At 41.8% G+C, this 15248-nt stretch overlaps 1 protein-coding gene across 1 annotated transcript in view; it reads left to right on the top strand.

Annotated features, from left to right (window-relative positions):
- AGMO (alkylglycerol monooxygenase) overlaps positions 1–937 on the top strand; it is a 441192-nt gene extending 440255 nt beyond the window's left edge. The window contains 1 exon segment of the mRNA XM_030201313.1: positions 126–937. Coding sequence (XP_030057173.1) covers positions 126–206 — 81 coding nt within the window. The 3' untranslated portion in view covers positions 207–937.
- The last annotated feature ends 14311 nt before the right edge of the window (positions 938–15248 follow it).

Genomic DNA, 15248 nt, shown 5'->3' with positions numbered 1-15248 from the left:
GGACTACTGGAATATGACTTCCAAGCCCATTATGCCAGCTTTCTAGCATAAAAATATTGAACATATGCAACTGATGATTAATAATTGTATAAAAGTTTTCATTCTGCCCATATTTTTCTTTTTAGATTCTATTTTGGATCTGCATTGCATTTTGGGGAGTACAGTGCATCAAGCAAGTGGTTCTAGGCAAAGTCAAACATCATTGATGGCGTGTATATGCCTCTCGTTTAGATTCTGCACGCAAAATGGGTAATTCTATGAGTGTGGCAACATTTTAGTGCCAAAAATGCATGTAAATGATCAGAATACGGTCATATATGCATATATTTACATGTGCTAATGTTCCGGCTACACACTATTCTATAAACAGGTGTCTAAATGTGATAGTGTGTAGTTTGAATGTGGTCATACAGATGGGTAGAGCCTGAGCAGAGCATGAGTGGGGCACACAGTTACTCACATAATTATAGAATACATTAATTTATCTGTGCAAGCTTTTACACCATCTCTATGGCTGGTATAGTGGTTGTGCCTAAAATGTACATGTATATCTGACCTGTTACACTAGTATTCTGTACAGGAAAGGAGGCACCTACTTTTCTTTATAGAATAGATTCCAGATAGGTGCATTCTTGGCACCTAAATCTTGGTGTAAATTATAGAATTGCCCTCTAAGTGCCTTGATGTTTCTATTAAGTTCATCTGTGCAAGTCATTGTCAGTACCTGCACTGAAGTCCAGTTATCTTGTTTTATTCAACATCAGACTAAATCATTAGGCTGTGTTTTGATTTTGAATGCTTATTTCATTTGAACTTGGTAAAAATGAAGTTTCTCATATAAATATTGTTCTACTGAAAATATCATTTTCTCTGCTAATAAAACAATTGTGCAGAATAATAGTGTACTGTGATATTGTGATTTATTGTATATTATTCATCCATGCATAACAAAAGTTTCTAAAAAAAAATAAAGAAGTAATTTTGTTGATACCCTTTTGTATATTAAATTCTTGTATCCATAATATATCCACGCATCTTTCCTCAGGAACTATGCAAGTCTTTGCATGTGCTCAGTTCTAGTGATGTGCAAATAATTCTGGCTCCTTTGATAAGAACTGTGGTTTGCAGATATCCATGAGAAATATATTTGAGCTTTTTAGTTGTGAATCTGAGAAGAAACCATTGCAGATCTGCAAACTCCTCAGCAGATCCTCCACTTCAAAGATATCAACAGTGGATTTTCTCAGGTCTGTTTAAATTTCATAGGATTCACAATAGGTTTTGCCAAAAATGCAGTTTTTCCTTTAAGATGGATTTGGCAAACTGATTGAGCAAAGTTGTTGATATATTTTAATGGGTTCACTGAACCAAACAGTGAGCCTCTTATAACAAGATTCACACATCCCTACTCAATTTCACATCCCAACTGAACTATAACTAGAGTGTATTTATATTTCCAAGTCTTGTCAGCACGACTTAAACCATCCCTTTCTGTCACTTGTGATTTATTGGCCAATTATTATTTCTTATACTTCATTAGGTATGTAGAAGCGGTATGTGAAGTATACCTGAGTAATTGACCTCTAAGTGAAACAGTCTGATACATCATCATAGAAGATAGAAGGCAGAATTATAAATCTGGACATTCAAATGTAGTTCTGTGTAATATATGTTTCCAAAAGCTCCCTTGATATCCCTGTTTTTCAAATTCAAATTATAAGCTCCACAGAAAGGATAATGAGAGATGGATAAGCAATGCTGAGTCCACAACTGTTTTCACAGAGGAGTGATTAACTCAAGCAGTAGAGCACTTGCTTAATGTAAGGCATAGTCAAGTTGATTCCTGCATTTTCCATGAAACTCTTCTAACACCAAGAGGATGACATTGAAAGAAAGCTGAGTGCCTGACATAAGCACTGCTATTTTAGGCTCCTAAGGTTTGATGAAATGTAAGAGCCTGAAATCCATATAACTTAGGTGCCTATAACAGAGCCACCAAATTATAGGCCTGCTTTTCATTCCCCTAAATGTAGGTGCTCAAGTTAGGAACCAAACACTCAGGGGCCCTTTTACTAAGCCACGTGAGCGTCAACGCGTGCCCAACATGCACCAATTTGGAGTTACCACCCGGCTACCATGTGGCTCTTGTGGTAATTTCATTTTTGGTGCGCATCTGATACGTTCGTCCAATTTTCTGGTGCTCGCCCGCAAACAGGCTCATTTTCAAAAGAGAAGGACGCCCATCTTTTGACACAAATCGGAAGATGGGCATCTTTCTCACAGGGTCGCCCAAATCTGCATAATTGAAAGCTGATTTTGGGCATCACCAACTGCTTTCCGTCGCGGGGACGACCAAAGTTCACAGGGGCGTGTCAGAGGCATAGCAAAGGTGGGAATTGGGTGTGCCTAACACATGGGCGTCCTCGACCCATAATGGAAAACAAAGGGTGTCCCTGACGAGCACTTGGATGACTTTACCTGGTCCTGTTTTTCTTACGACCAAGCCACAAAAAGGTGCCCTAACTAACCAGATGACCACTGGAAAGAATCAGGGATCACCTCCCCTTACTTCCCCAGTGATCACTAACCCCCTCCCACCCTCAAAAAACATCTTTCAAAATATTTTGTGCCAGCCTCTATGCCAGCCTCAAATGTCATACTCAGGTCCATCACAGCAGTATGCAGGTCCCTGGAGCAGTTTTAGTGGGTGCAGTGCACTTCAGGCAGGCGGACCCAAGCCCATCACCCCCTACCTGTTACACTTGTGGTGTTAAATGTGAGCCCTCCAAAAGCCACCAGAAACCCACTGTACCCACATCTAGGTGCCCCCCTTCACCCGTAAGGGCTATGGTAGTAGTGTACAGTTTTGGGGGGTGGGGGGCTCAGCACACAAGGTAAGGGAGCTATGTACCTGGGAGCAATTTCTGAAGTCCACTGCAGTGCCCCCTAGGGTACCCAGTTGGTGTCCTGGCATGTCAGGAGGACCAGTGCACTACGAATGCTGGCTCCTCCCATGACCAAAGGGCTTGCATTTGGTCGTTTCTGAGATGGGCGTCCTTAGTTTCCATTATCGCTGAAAATCAGAAATGACCAAGTCTAGGGATGACCATCTCTAAGGACGACCTAAATTTCAAGATTTGGGCATCCCTGACCGTATTATCAAAACGAAAGATGGACGTCCATCTTGTTTCAATAATATGGGTTTCCTCACCCCTCCATCGGGACGTTTTGCGAGGACATCCTCAGCAAAACTTGGGCGTCCCAAGTGGCATTTGATGCGGGTAGGTCATTACCACCCAGTTAACACGTGATACCATACCGCTAAGTCAATGGCTGGCAGTAAGGTCTCAGACCCAAAATGGATGCCCGCCAATTTTTATTTTGCTGCACATCCATTTTGGGTTAAAATTTTAAAAAGAAATTTTTTGCAGGCGTGCTGAAAAATGGATCTGCGCATGCCCAAAGCACGCGCCTACACTACTGAAGGCCATTTTTCAGCGCACCTTATTAAAAGGACCCCTAAATATTAACTCTGAAATCCTAAGTTGCTTTCTCTGTTGTCATGGTCCCAGGCTTTAAACAAACAGTCACGAACTCTGGAACAACGTGAGCCCTTGGCCTACTGTCGTCTAGCGGCAGCAGGAGGCAAAACCCCCCCAATCAGGACTGGACAGGATTCAGGATGCACTTGGCTTGGCTGGAATCAGATTCGGGAACGGACTTGGCTTGGCTGGAACCAAATGCTGGAACGGATTTGGCTAGGCTGGAACAGGATTCAGGATACTGGAACCGGATTCAGGATACTCAAACAAGCTTGGCAGGAACATGATATAGGATACTCAAGCAGGATTCAGGATTTTTAAACAAGCTTGGCAGGAACAGGATTCAGGATACTCAAGCAGGATTCAGGATTTTCAAACAAGCTTGGCAGGAACAGAAGCTGAAAGCAAACAGGGCAGAGACAAGCAGGAAGGGGACTGGAGCTGAAGACAAACAGGGTACATAATAGCAGGAGGGGAACTGAAGCTAAAGACAAACAGGGCAGACACAAGCAGGATACAAGCTGACCCACCCAGACAAGCAACAGAACTAAGGCTGAAGCTAAGGTAGAGGGGACTAGAACAAGCAAGGTAGACTAGGCAGGACACAAAGCTGAGACACACAGACAAACAACAGAACTATGACTGAAGGCTGAACCTAGCACACAAACAGACCGAGAAGAATAGAAGCAGAAGTGCCCACAGGCACCCTAAACAAGGAATTAAGACAGAAGTGCCCACAGGCACACAGGCTAAGAACAAAGCAACAAGAAATCAAGGCAGAAGTGCCCACAGGCACACAGACAATAAACAAAGCAACACGAAATCAAGGCAGAAGTGCCCACAGGCACACAGACAATAAACAAGGCAGAAGTGCACTGAATGAAAGTGCACCACTTCCTTATAAACAGGACAGAGCCAGGAAATACACACTGAAAGTGAGGCTTGAAACACAGAGGAAGTTGATACCCTACAGGAGAGAGGCAGGAAATACACACTGAACACCAAAGTGAGGCTTGGAACACACAGGAAGTGAAAACCCTACAGGACAGAGGCAGGAAATACACAGAACCCAAAGTGAGGCTTGAAACACACAGGAAAGAAACAACCATGCAGACAGTAGCCAGCTCAGCAGCTGACCATCGGAAATGAGGTGAGTCAGAGAGGGATCACGACCACAGTCATGACACCTGTTTTGTTCTCCTGCCTCTCTAGCCACCCATATTTTATGCCCCTGAACTTTGACACTCGGGCTATAGACATTTTTCTAAGGAGAAAATGAGGAGCCTAACTCCCAAAGACCACTAAACTTTTGAAATCTGGCTTCTAACCTTTTCAAAGAAAATGAGTATAATCTTGACTAATCTGTATCCCTCATGGTGAGGGATAAATCGGGGTCCTCGGTGGAGCGCATGATCTGGTGTGGGAGGTAATGGTCTGGGGCTGCTTGATAACAGTGATCATAACATGATCGGATTTGATATTAGCTCTGAAGTAAGTATACATAGGAAATCAAATACGCTAGCGTTTAACTATAAAAAAGGAGACTATGATAAAATGAGAAGAACAGTGAAAAAAAACTTAGAAGAGTGACTGCGAGGGTCAAAAATTTACATCACGCCATCCTGGAAGCCCAGGCCAAATATATTCCGCATATTAAAAAAGGGCGGAAGACCAAATGACAGCTGGCGTGGTTAAAAAGTGAGGTGAAGGAAGCTATTAGAGCTAAAAGAAAATCCTTCAGAAAATGGAAGAAGGAACCGACTGAAAATAATAAGAAACAGCATAAGGAATCTCAAGTCAAATGCAAAGTGCTGTTAAGGAGGGCTAAGAGGGACTTCGAAAAAAAGATTGCGTTGGAGGCAAAAACACATAGTAAAAATTTTTTTAGGTATATTAAAAGCAGGAAGCCGGCAAAATAATCAATTGGTCCGCTAGATGACCGAGGAGTAAAAGGGGCGATCAGGGAAGGCAAAGCCGTAGCGGAGAGATTAAATGAATTCTTTGCTTCAGTCTTCACTGAGGAAGATTTGAGTGGGATACCAGTGCCGGAAATGGTATTCGAAGCTGACGAGTCGGAGAAACTTAATGAATTCTCTGTAAACCTGGAGGATGTAATTGGGCAGTTCTACAAACTGAACAGTAGCAAATTTCCTGGACTGGATGGTATTCATCCCAGAGTACTGCTAGAACTGAAAAATGAGCTGGCGGAGCTATTGTTAGAAATATGTAATTTATCCTTAAAATTGAGCGTGGTACCGGAAGATTGGAGGGTGGCCAATGTAACGTTGATTTTTAAAAAAGGTTCCAGAGGCAATCCGGGAAATTATAGACCGGTGAGTCTGATGTCGGTGCCGGGCAAAATGGTAGAGACTATTATTAAGAACAAAATTACAGAGCATATTCAAAAGCATGGATTAATGAGACAAAGTCAACATGGATTTAGTGAAGGGAAATCTTGCCTCACCAATCTACTACATTTCTTTGAAAGGGTGAACAAATATGTGGATAAAGGTGAGCCGGTTGATATTGTGTATCTGGATTTTCAGAAGGCGTTTGACAAAGTACCTCAAAGACTCCAGAGGAAATTGGAGAGTCATGGGATAGGAGGTAGTGTTCTATTGTGGATTAAAAACTGGTTAAAAGAAAACAGAGAGTAGGGTTAAATGGTCAGCATTCTCAATGGAGACGGGTAGTTAGTGAGGTTCCCCAGGGGTCTGTGTTGGGACCGATGCTTTTTAACATATTTATAAATGACCTAGAGATGGGAGTAACTAGTGAGGTAATTAAATTTGTTGATGACACAAAGTTATTCAAAGTCGTTAAATCGTGGGAAGATTGTAAAAAATTACAAGAGGACGTTACAAGACTGGGAGACTGGGCATCTAAATGGCAGATGACGTTTAATGTGAGCAAGTGTAAAGTGATGCATGTGGGGAGGAGGAAACCGAATTGTAGCTACGTCATGCAAGATACCACGTTAGGAGTCACGGACCAAGAAAGGGATCTAGGTGTTGTCGTTGTTGATACGTTGAAACTTTCTGCTCAGTGTGCTGATGTGGCTAAGAAAGCAAATAGAATGTTAGGTATTACTAGGAAAGGAATGGAAAAGAAAAATGAAGATGTTATAATGCCTTTGTATTGCTATATGATGCGACCGCACCTCAAATATTGTGTTCAATTCTGGTCGCCACATCTCAAAAAAGATATAGTGGAATTAGAAAAGGTACAGAGAAGGGCAACAAAAATGATAAAGGGGATGGGACGACTTCCCTATAAGGAAAGGCTATAGCGGCTAGGGCTCTTCAGCTTGGAAAAAGGGCGGCTGGGGGGAGATATGATAGAGGTCTATAAAATAATGAGTGGAGTTGAACAGGTTTGTTTACCCTGTTAGTTGAAAAGTCAACAGGTCTTTTCTCTCTCTTGTAAGGCACAGCTTGGGCTTCGAGTGAACGGTGGATTATGGACATGCCTTACTGTGTTTGTCTGCTGTCCCAGATACAGGGGTGTGTCAGAATGACTTCCCCTAAACTGCTTGCCTTATAACAAATTCATATAATGGACCCCAATGGGAGGCTCCACCCATGTTCCATGTGTCCTAGGGGCTAGGGCACTTGCTAATGTGGAAGGGGAGTGAGTGGGGTTTACTCAGACACCTTGGTATTTTCACCATTGGTGTTTTATGAGTGTCCCCATCACACAACCCCCTGTTCTGAGCTATTCGTTTGTCCAGCTCATCTCAACTCATTAGCTTATGAGGGTGACACTGCAGAATACCACTAGGAAGATATTTTCTGTTTGTGGTATATAAAATGAACTTAAACTTGAACACAGAGTAGCTGGATTATAACCAGCAGGCGATAACTTTCCAGAAACCAAATTGTTCCTTACTGCTATATTGGTGGTTGACATGTACTGTACAGCAAGCTCACAACGTTTAGCTGGACAAATGGTTGAACAGCCTCACTAGTTTTGGTAACTATTATTAATGTGTTTGGCAGTAAGACAGGAAGATGGGTGGCGAGGGCCAGTGACATTGCAGGTTGCTGGAATAAGTATGAGAGATTTTATGTTCTTTTACCACAGGGGAAGACAAAACTAACTTAAATAAAGATTAATATCCCACAAGCAGTCCAGCTTCTATGGCTGACAGTGTGCATATATCCTTAGCAGTGTAGACCAGAATAGCTAGATAGATGGGATAGATCATTTATTCTTTGTCTCCATCGTTATCTATATTACCATGTTACTGCATTAGACCAGGTAACATATATAACTGATGTGAAACTGATAAAGAGGATAATAAAATAACTACAGTAAAAAGGGAATGCCATTTTTATAAGCTGTGCAGCAAAACTAGCAAGTGTTTTAAATAGTTATCGTCATCTGGTCTTGTAGCTAGCATGAATTGTTCTGAGTAGCTCCAAGACTGCTAACTGTTTTGGCTCCTACAGTTAAAATGTAGAATTCTCCAGAAAGGAATGTATTCCTCTTCATTGTTTCTCATGGGCTGGAGCTGGGGAGTTTGGACAGGGAGTTATTCTTTCCACTATCCTGCTTGAATTCCGGTGGGGAGGGGCTTTCTAATGACTTTAAGGAGTAGTCTAAAAATGGACAGGAGTGGGGAAGTCATCCTACAACACAGGAAGATGTGCCAGTAATGCACACTTGATCTCTTATTCATTTCTCACATTCTTCCATATTTTCCAAGTTATGCAGTTCAAAGATTAGAAAAATCAGAGCAATTAAAATAAGGTTGGACTGACCTGTCTGGGCAGCTCTAAACTGCCAACAGTTTTAAAAAGTGTTAGTTGAAAGGGATGTGTTTTATATTTGTCCCGTAGAAATTGTTTTAATATCAGTGTGTACCACAGCATGCTGTCAAAGGCAATCAGATATCTTGCCTTTAGCCCACATACATTTTTGTCCGTTAGCTGAAAAACAAAGAATTAAGCCAACAGGAAGGTTAGCTGCAGGTTATTACTCTGTCTTTTTTATTATATTTATTTTTGGCATAAACTGGTGCTATGCAACAGCTTCTGTGCCACTTAAGTTTGTTATGTTGCAAGCATTTTGTCTTACTATCTCCAAGTATATACTGGAGGAGTGGCCTAGTGGTTAGGGTGGTGAACTCTGGTCCTGGGGAACTGAGGTCAATTCCCACTTCAGGCACAAGCAGCTCCTTGTGACTCTGAGCAAGTCACTTAACCTTCCATTGCCCCAGGTACAAATAAGTACCCATATATGTAAGCCACATTGAGCCTGCCATGAGTGGGAAAGCACATGGTACAAATATAACAAAAAAAAAAAAAAAACAACCTATAAGGCTAGAGATTCAGATGGAGAAATTTTACTCTTTATTGTATTTATTTGAAATATGTATAACCCACCCATCCATGGTTCTAAGTGGATAACAGCCAACACACATAATCCATTAGATATTGTAATGAAATAATAAAATGCAACAATCAGCGGTCTCTTAAACCAGCCTTCCCCTCCCACTTGATATCATGCTCAACAACCTTCAACCTGTGATCATCTATACAGCTTTTACTTGAACAATGAAAACACTTGACTAAAAAATAAAGCCTTCAGCATCTTTTTAAATGTTGTGTAACAAGCCATCAGATTATTCCAATAGCAGTCTCTTCCATTTGCATTCTACAATTAAAGGTATTTAATTTTTGTTTTAATATGGCAAGAAAGTGTCTATTTTGGTGTGTGTTAGTGGTGGTTATAATTTGGTAGGTCAGCCTTCACTCTTGCAGATGGCCTTCCTCCATTGTGACTAGTGACCACTTGTTTCCAGGCTGCACTGAAGGTCACTGTCAGCTTTCTTTGATGCAAAATGCCACTTAGAGATTTCCAGTGCTATTTCATGCCACAAGTTCTCAATTGGATTCAAGTCTGGTGACTGGGTTGGCCAATAAAGAATAGAAATCTTCTTGGATTTCTTCTAGTAAACAGCTGTCTTTACTCAATAGCATGGGCCATTGTCATCCTAGAATATGTAATCATCTGGAAACAGTTTCTCTTCTGATAAAATCATGTACTTCTGCAGTATCTTGTTGTGTCCTTTGGCATTTATTATGCCGTTGATGATTTGTAGATGTCCCAAGATCACTTCCTATCATACAACCCCAAACCATGAGCTTCAACAGATGTGTGGCACATTCACAAAAGTTTGCATTCTTCACATGGAAATCACCTTACAAATGTGTGAGTCTGGTCTCCAAAGAGGCAGAAAATGCCTTTCTCACTGAAAAGTATATTTTCCCGCATCTCACAAATCCGTTTTGAGTATTTCCTTTCTCACTCAACTCAGTACTTCCTCTGTGCCTCCTTCAAGAGCTTCTTCTTCCTCTGCACATCCTCTCAATCCACATTCTAGGCATCTAGATAAAGAAACTGCTACTCCACAGTTGTCAAACCATTGCCTGAGTAGCTGAGGTGAGGTGAGCTTGCAATCAGAATTATGTAACTGTTGGATCCACTTTTTCAGCAGGATTCAATTATGTTTAACTTAATCATTTGTTAAGCAGTTAACAGCATATCCGATGTACAAACTTAGTCACATTTGAAAGAAGAGTGAACACTGAAATACATAATGTATGATGTTGCATCATAACATCTACACATATATGAAAAATTGCATACGGAAACTTCAAAACAGTATTGAGAGCTGCTTATTCAAGTCTTTTGCACACCACTGTAACTGTTAGAACCCTGCAGCAGTCAAAAATAAAGTATTAGATAGCTTGTAAGCTCTAAATTCTGTTGCTTTAGTTTTCTTTCCCACCCACCCCCTCCCCAACTCCCACCCATCCCAGTCACATCTCATAATTTATAATTATCCCAATTATGTGGACAAGAAGGAAATTTGCAATCACAGGGTATTTTCATCAGCAAGCGATTGTAGTTCAATGAGAAGCAAACATAAGGCACTTTATATGAGTTTAGGTGTCCCCGCTCCTTTAGCAAGCTTACATAACTAAACATCACACCAATATTAAGATACACACAGCAGTCCAACAGAGAGGTTCTATCTAGTCTTTTGCATTGACATGTATGATTATCTCCCAGTTGGCCAGTTGGTGAGAGATCGTATGTATGCACTTGGTGCAAAGAGCTCCTAGATCTCAGACAATGAATCTGATATCTTGAAGCTAGAGTAGCAGACTTAGACGAAGGCAGAGAGATTATAAAGGAGGCCTACAGGAATATAGTAGAAAAAGCACACCTCCAGTCTAGTAGCTTTTGTGCTGCTTTGAAAGAGAGAGGTCACCTTACAGGAGAGCATCACCTAGGTGAGGCAGGAAGTGATCCTATAGCCATGATCTGCCCTCAATGGGATGCAATATCCTTTTACACTGAGAATGCATCAGCAGGAGCTTCTACCCAGGGTTAGGACAGCCATTTTAGTTGGAGATTCGATTATTAAGCATGTAGATAGCTTGGTGGTTCTTGAATGTGAGAATCGCTTGATCATTTGCATACCTGATACAAAGGTGGCAGACCTTATATGCCACCTAGTTAAGATTTTAGACACTGTTTGGGTGGAGCTGTCTGTCTTGCTACTGGTAGGTACCAATCACAAAATCTAATATAATAAAACGCACCCTCAACGTTCTGAGGACAACGTTCTGTGAAGCCATGAAGCCATCTGACGTCACTCCCAGGCTGAAGGGTTCGTGGATTCGTGGTGTGAAGCCTTCAAGCCAGCCACCCAGCCGTCTCTGCCCCGCCCTCGCGTCAAACGTCATGACGTTGAGGGCGGAAAAAAAAAAAAAACAAATCCGGAAGCGAAGCGTCAGGGAAGGAGGCGGTGCTCCCGACGTCTAGCCTTCCCTTCGCTGTGTTCCGCCTTCTTCTGACGTCAAGGATGACGTCACAAGAAGGCGGAACACAGTGAAGGGAAAGCTAGACGTCGGGAGCGCCACCTCCTTTCCTGACGCTTCGCTGCCGGAACCGCCACGGAGGTAAATTTAAAAAAAAGAAAAAAAACAAAAAGGGATGCATGGATGCGAAGGGGGGGGGGAGAAGAGGGCGGGCCAGGCTGGGACATGGGAGAGAGAGGAGCATGGATGCAAGGGGGGGTCATGGAAGGGAGAGAGGGGACTTGCTGGAAAAGGATGAATGGAGGCGGCAGGGGACAGAGGAACATGGATGGGCATGGATTGGGAGGGCAGGGCTCAGGGAGAGAGGGAAATTGCTGGATAGGGATGAATAGAGGGGACAGATGGGCATGGATGGATATGGGTTGCAGGACAGGCCTCAGGGAGAGAGGGGAATTGCTGGATAGGGATGAATGGAGGGGCCAGGTGACAGAGGAGCATGGATGGGCATGGATTGGAAGGGCAGGACTCAGGGAGAGGGGAATTGCTGGATAGGGATGAATGGAGGGGACAGATGGGCATGGATGGATATGGATTGCAGGGCAGGCCTCAGGGAGAGAGGGGAATTGCTGGATAGGGATGAATGGAGGGGCCAGGTGACAGAGGAACATGGATGGGCATGGATTGGAAGGGCAGGACTCAGGGAGAGGGGAATTGCTGGATAGGGATGAATGGAGGGGACAGATGGGCATGGATGGATATGGATTGCAGGGCAGGCCTCAGGGAGAGAGGGGAATTGCTGGATAGGGATGAATGGAGGGGCCAGGTGACAGAGGAGCATGGATGGGCATGGATTGGAAGGGCAGGGCTCAGGGAGAGAGGGGAATTGCTGGATAGGGATGAATGGAGGGGACAGGTGACAGAGGAGCATGGATGGGCATTGATTGGGAGGGCAGGGCTCAGGGAGAGAGGGGAATTGCTGGAAAAGGATGAATGGAGGGGGCAGGGGACAGATGGCCATGGATTGGGAGGGCAGGGCTCACACTCTCTCTCTCATATACAATGTCTTTCTGACTCTCACTCTCACACACTCGCTTGGTCTCATACACTCACTCTCACAGAGAATCTGTGTCTCACACACACTCTCTCTCTCGCCCACACACACACACTCTCTCTCACACTGTGTCTCACATACACACTTGCACACACTCTCATTCTCACACACACACTCTCTCACAAACACACTCACACCCAGACTCACTCTCTCTCTCACACACTCACACTTTCACTCTGACTCTCAAACAGTCACTCTCACATACACTCTCCCAAACATACACACTCCGAGGAAAACCTTGCTAGCGCCCGTTTCATTTGTGTCAGAAACGGGCCTTTTTTACTAGTTATTTATAAAACTACAGTGATACAAGTATACAAATCAAGAAACAAAGTCTCAAAACACTTTTCACAAAGGAAGAAAAAAAAAGCTTCAGACTCCTCACCAATGATTGTTAAACATTGACACGGAGACCACACTCAACACCACCTTCCAAATACCACATTCAATTTTAATAAGTATCAAAAACTGCATGTTAAGTGAAAAATGTGAAAACAAAATATAATATATTTTAAAAAAAATAGCACTTAGCTTCAAAATCTTCTTGATTCAGCTGTCCCAGTTCCACCAACAGTGGTCAGCATTTTGCAAATCACAGCTTCCGAGATTCAGGACCACCACATCTGCAAATGATTGCACAACAAAAAAGGTTACTTTACAAAAAAACAAAACAGAGAAAAGAATCCTAAGCATACTTATTTTGCATTTCTATATGGTTCAAACACAACTCAAAGTCTCCCAAAGATGGCCTCTGGTAATGAAAAAGCTGTCCTCAAACTGAGGGTTGTGATGTCATTTCCCAGGATGCTATCATCAACAAAAACAATCTTTATTCAACTTTTATGATCAATCACACAAAATGAAAACAGAGCTAAAGCCCTCCCAAACATGGCCTCTCATAGTAAAAAAAGCTGTCCTCAAAACAACCCTTGTGATGTCATTTCCCCCAGGATACCAGGTGATCAACAAAGCAAACATTATTCAGTAGAAAAGGTACCATGCAATTGTTAAATTCAGACCATCTGGAACTTCAGTAACAAGTTTTATAAATCTACTGTTTTATAAACACACAAGACAATATTTGTGCTTACAACCCATTACATCTTGATGGACATGATCAGTCACACAAAATCTCAAATCACAATAGGAATGCTTCTCTTGGATACAGTGTTGTACCAACAGGGCTACCATTGGTGCGATATTCAAAAATGGGCTGTGTCAGTATTGCTGCAAGGCAGCTGTTAGCCCAGCTTTGTGTAAGGAGGGGGCAAGTGTCCTATTCTAAAGTGTTGGCACAAACAGTATAATGTTTGTATTTATGATACCTACCTCTTACCTGGACCAATAAAGTGGACACCACAAGATTAATTTATGTCAATTTTTATGTGAGGAGAGTACACATTCAGTTTAAAGAGCCAGTCCCTTGGTTTTAGGAACTTAGATTTATCTGTGTATTTATTTATTTACAGTTTTTGATATACCATCATTCTAATTAAAATGATTTACAATGGTTCAGTTCAAAAACTTAGGGAGTATACAAAATATATAAGCAGAGAAAGAGTTAATAATACAATAAAACATTTGACTGTACCAAAAATGACAAATAATATAAACATAGCATATAGATAATCCCAACAAATACATGTGGAGACACATTATAATTGTTGTACCCAGGAAGACTAAGAACTTGGAAAGGAAAGGGGGAAAAAGTAAGGTCCCTGTTTACTAAGACGCGCTAGCATTTTTAGCGTACTCTAAATGCTAGAGACACTTGCGCACCTATAGCGTAGCTTAGTAAACAGGACCCTAAGTTTTCAATCATTTCTTGAACGAGATCACACTTGTTTCCAATCAGAGATGGTTTGAAAGGGAATTCCACATTGCAGGAGCTGCAAAAGAAAAAGCTGAGTTATGAGTCAAATCCAATCTAGCTCATGAAAGTGGTGATATACCTAGTTGATTTTATTTCAAAGATCTTAAGGTAGTAGAAGCATAATAAGGAGTTAAGAGATTAGAAAGATATTAAGGCTGTCCTGAAGAAAGCAAATGTGAGGACCTGAAGTTTAAATTTTCTTCGATAATTGCATGGAAGCCAATGAGCTCCCTGCTGAAGATGAGAGACTCTATCAAATTGTTTAGCACCAGTTATTATGGCTAAATTCTGAATCATTTGAAGCCGTTTTATACTGCACTGTGGAATGCCATTGAATAAGGAGTTGGTATCAAATCTGCTAAGCACCACAGCATGCATTAACTTGTGTAGTGAAGGTATATCTACATAGGGTTTTATTGCCCTAATAAGATGTAATGCCCCAAAACATCCCTTAGAAATTGAAACAAAATGCTGGTCAAAAGAAAAGTGAGAATCAAATATAACCCCTAGAGTTAAGGAGGAGCAAATGGCTAGGGATTCCCAGACAAAGTTGGAGCTACCAAAAATCCACTAATCCAGATCACCTTTGACTTTGATGGATTTAGTTTTAATCAATGATCAACAAGCTGTGTTGCAATTCTGTCAAGATCTGCACTGAATGAGGACAAATCAATTTTCTCTGGATCAACAAAATTAAGGAGCTGAATATCATCTGCAAAAAAGTAAGCTGAAATTCCTAATTCTTGAGTGAATAGGGCTAACATACTTAACAACAGATAAAAGAATAGGAGATAATAGAGAGCCCTGAGATACTCAACAAAGGAAGCTTCTGAGTCATAAAAGAAATTGATAGGTGCTAAACATAAAGAGACCTACCTGATATAAAA

Source organism: Microcaecilia unicolor, chromosome 1 (assembly GCF_901765095.1).
Source record: "Microcaecilia unicolor chromosome 1, aMicUni1.1, whole genome shotgun sequence".
In the NCBI taxonomy this organism is placed as follows: Eukaryota; Metazoa; Chordata; class Amphibia; order Gymnophiona; family Siphonopidae; genus Microcaecilia; species Microcaecilia unicolor.
The sequence above is the reverse complement of the archived record's forward strand: the minus strand, read 5'-3'. Positions and strand labels throughout refer to the sequence as shown.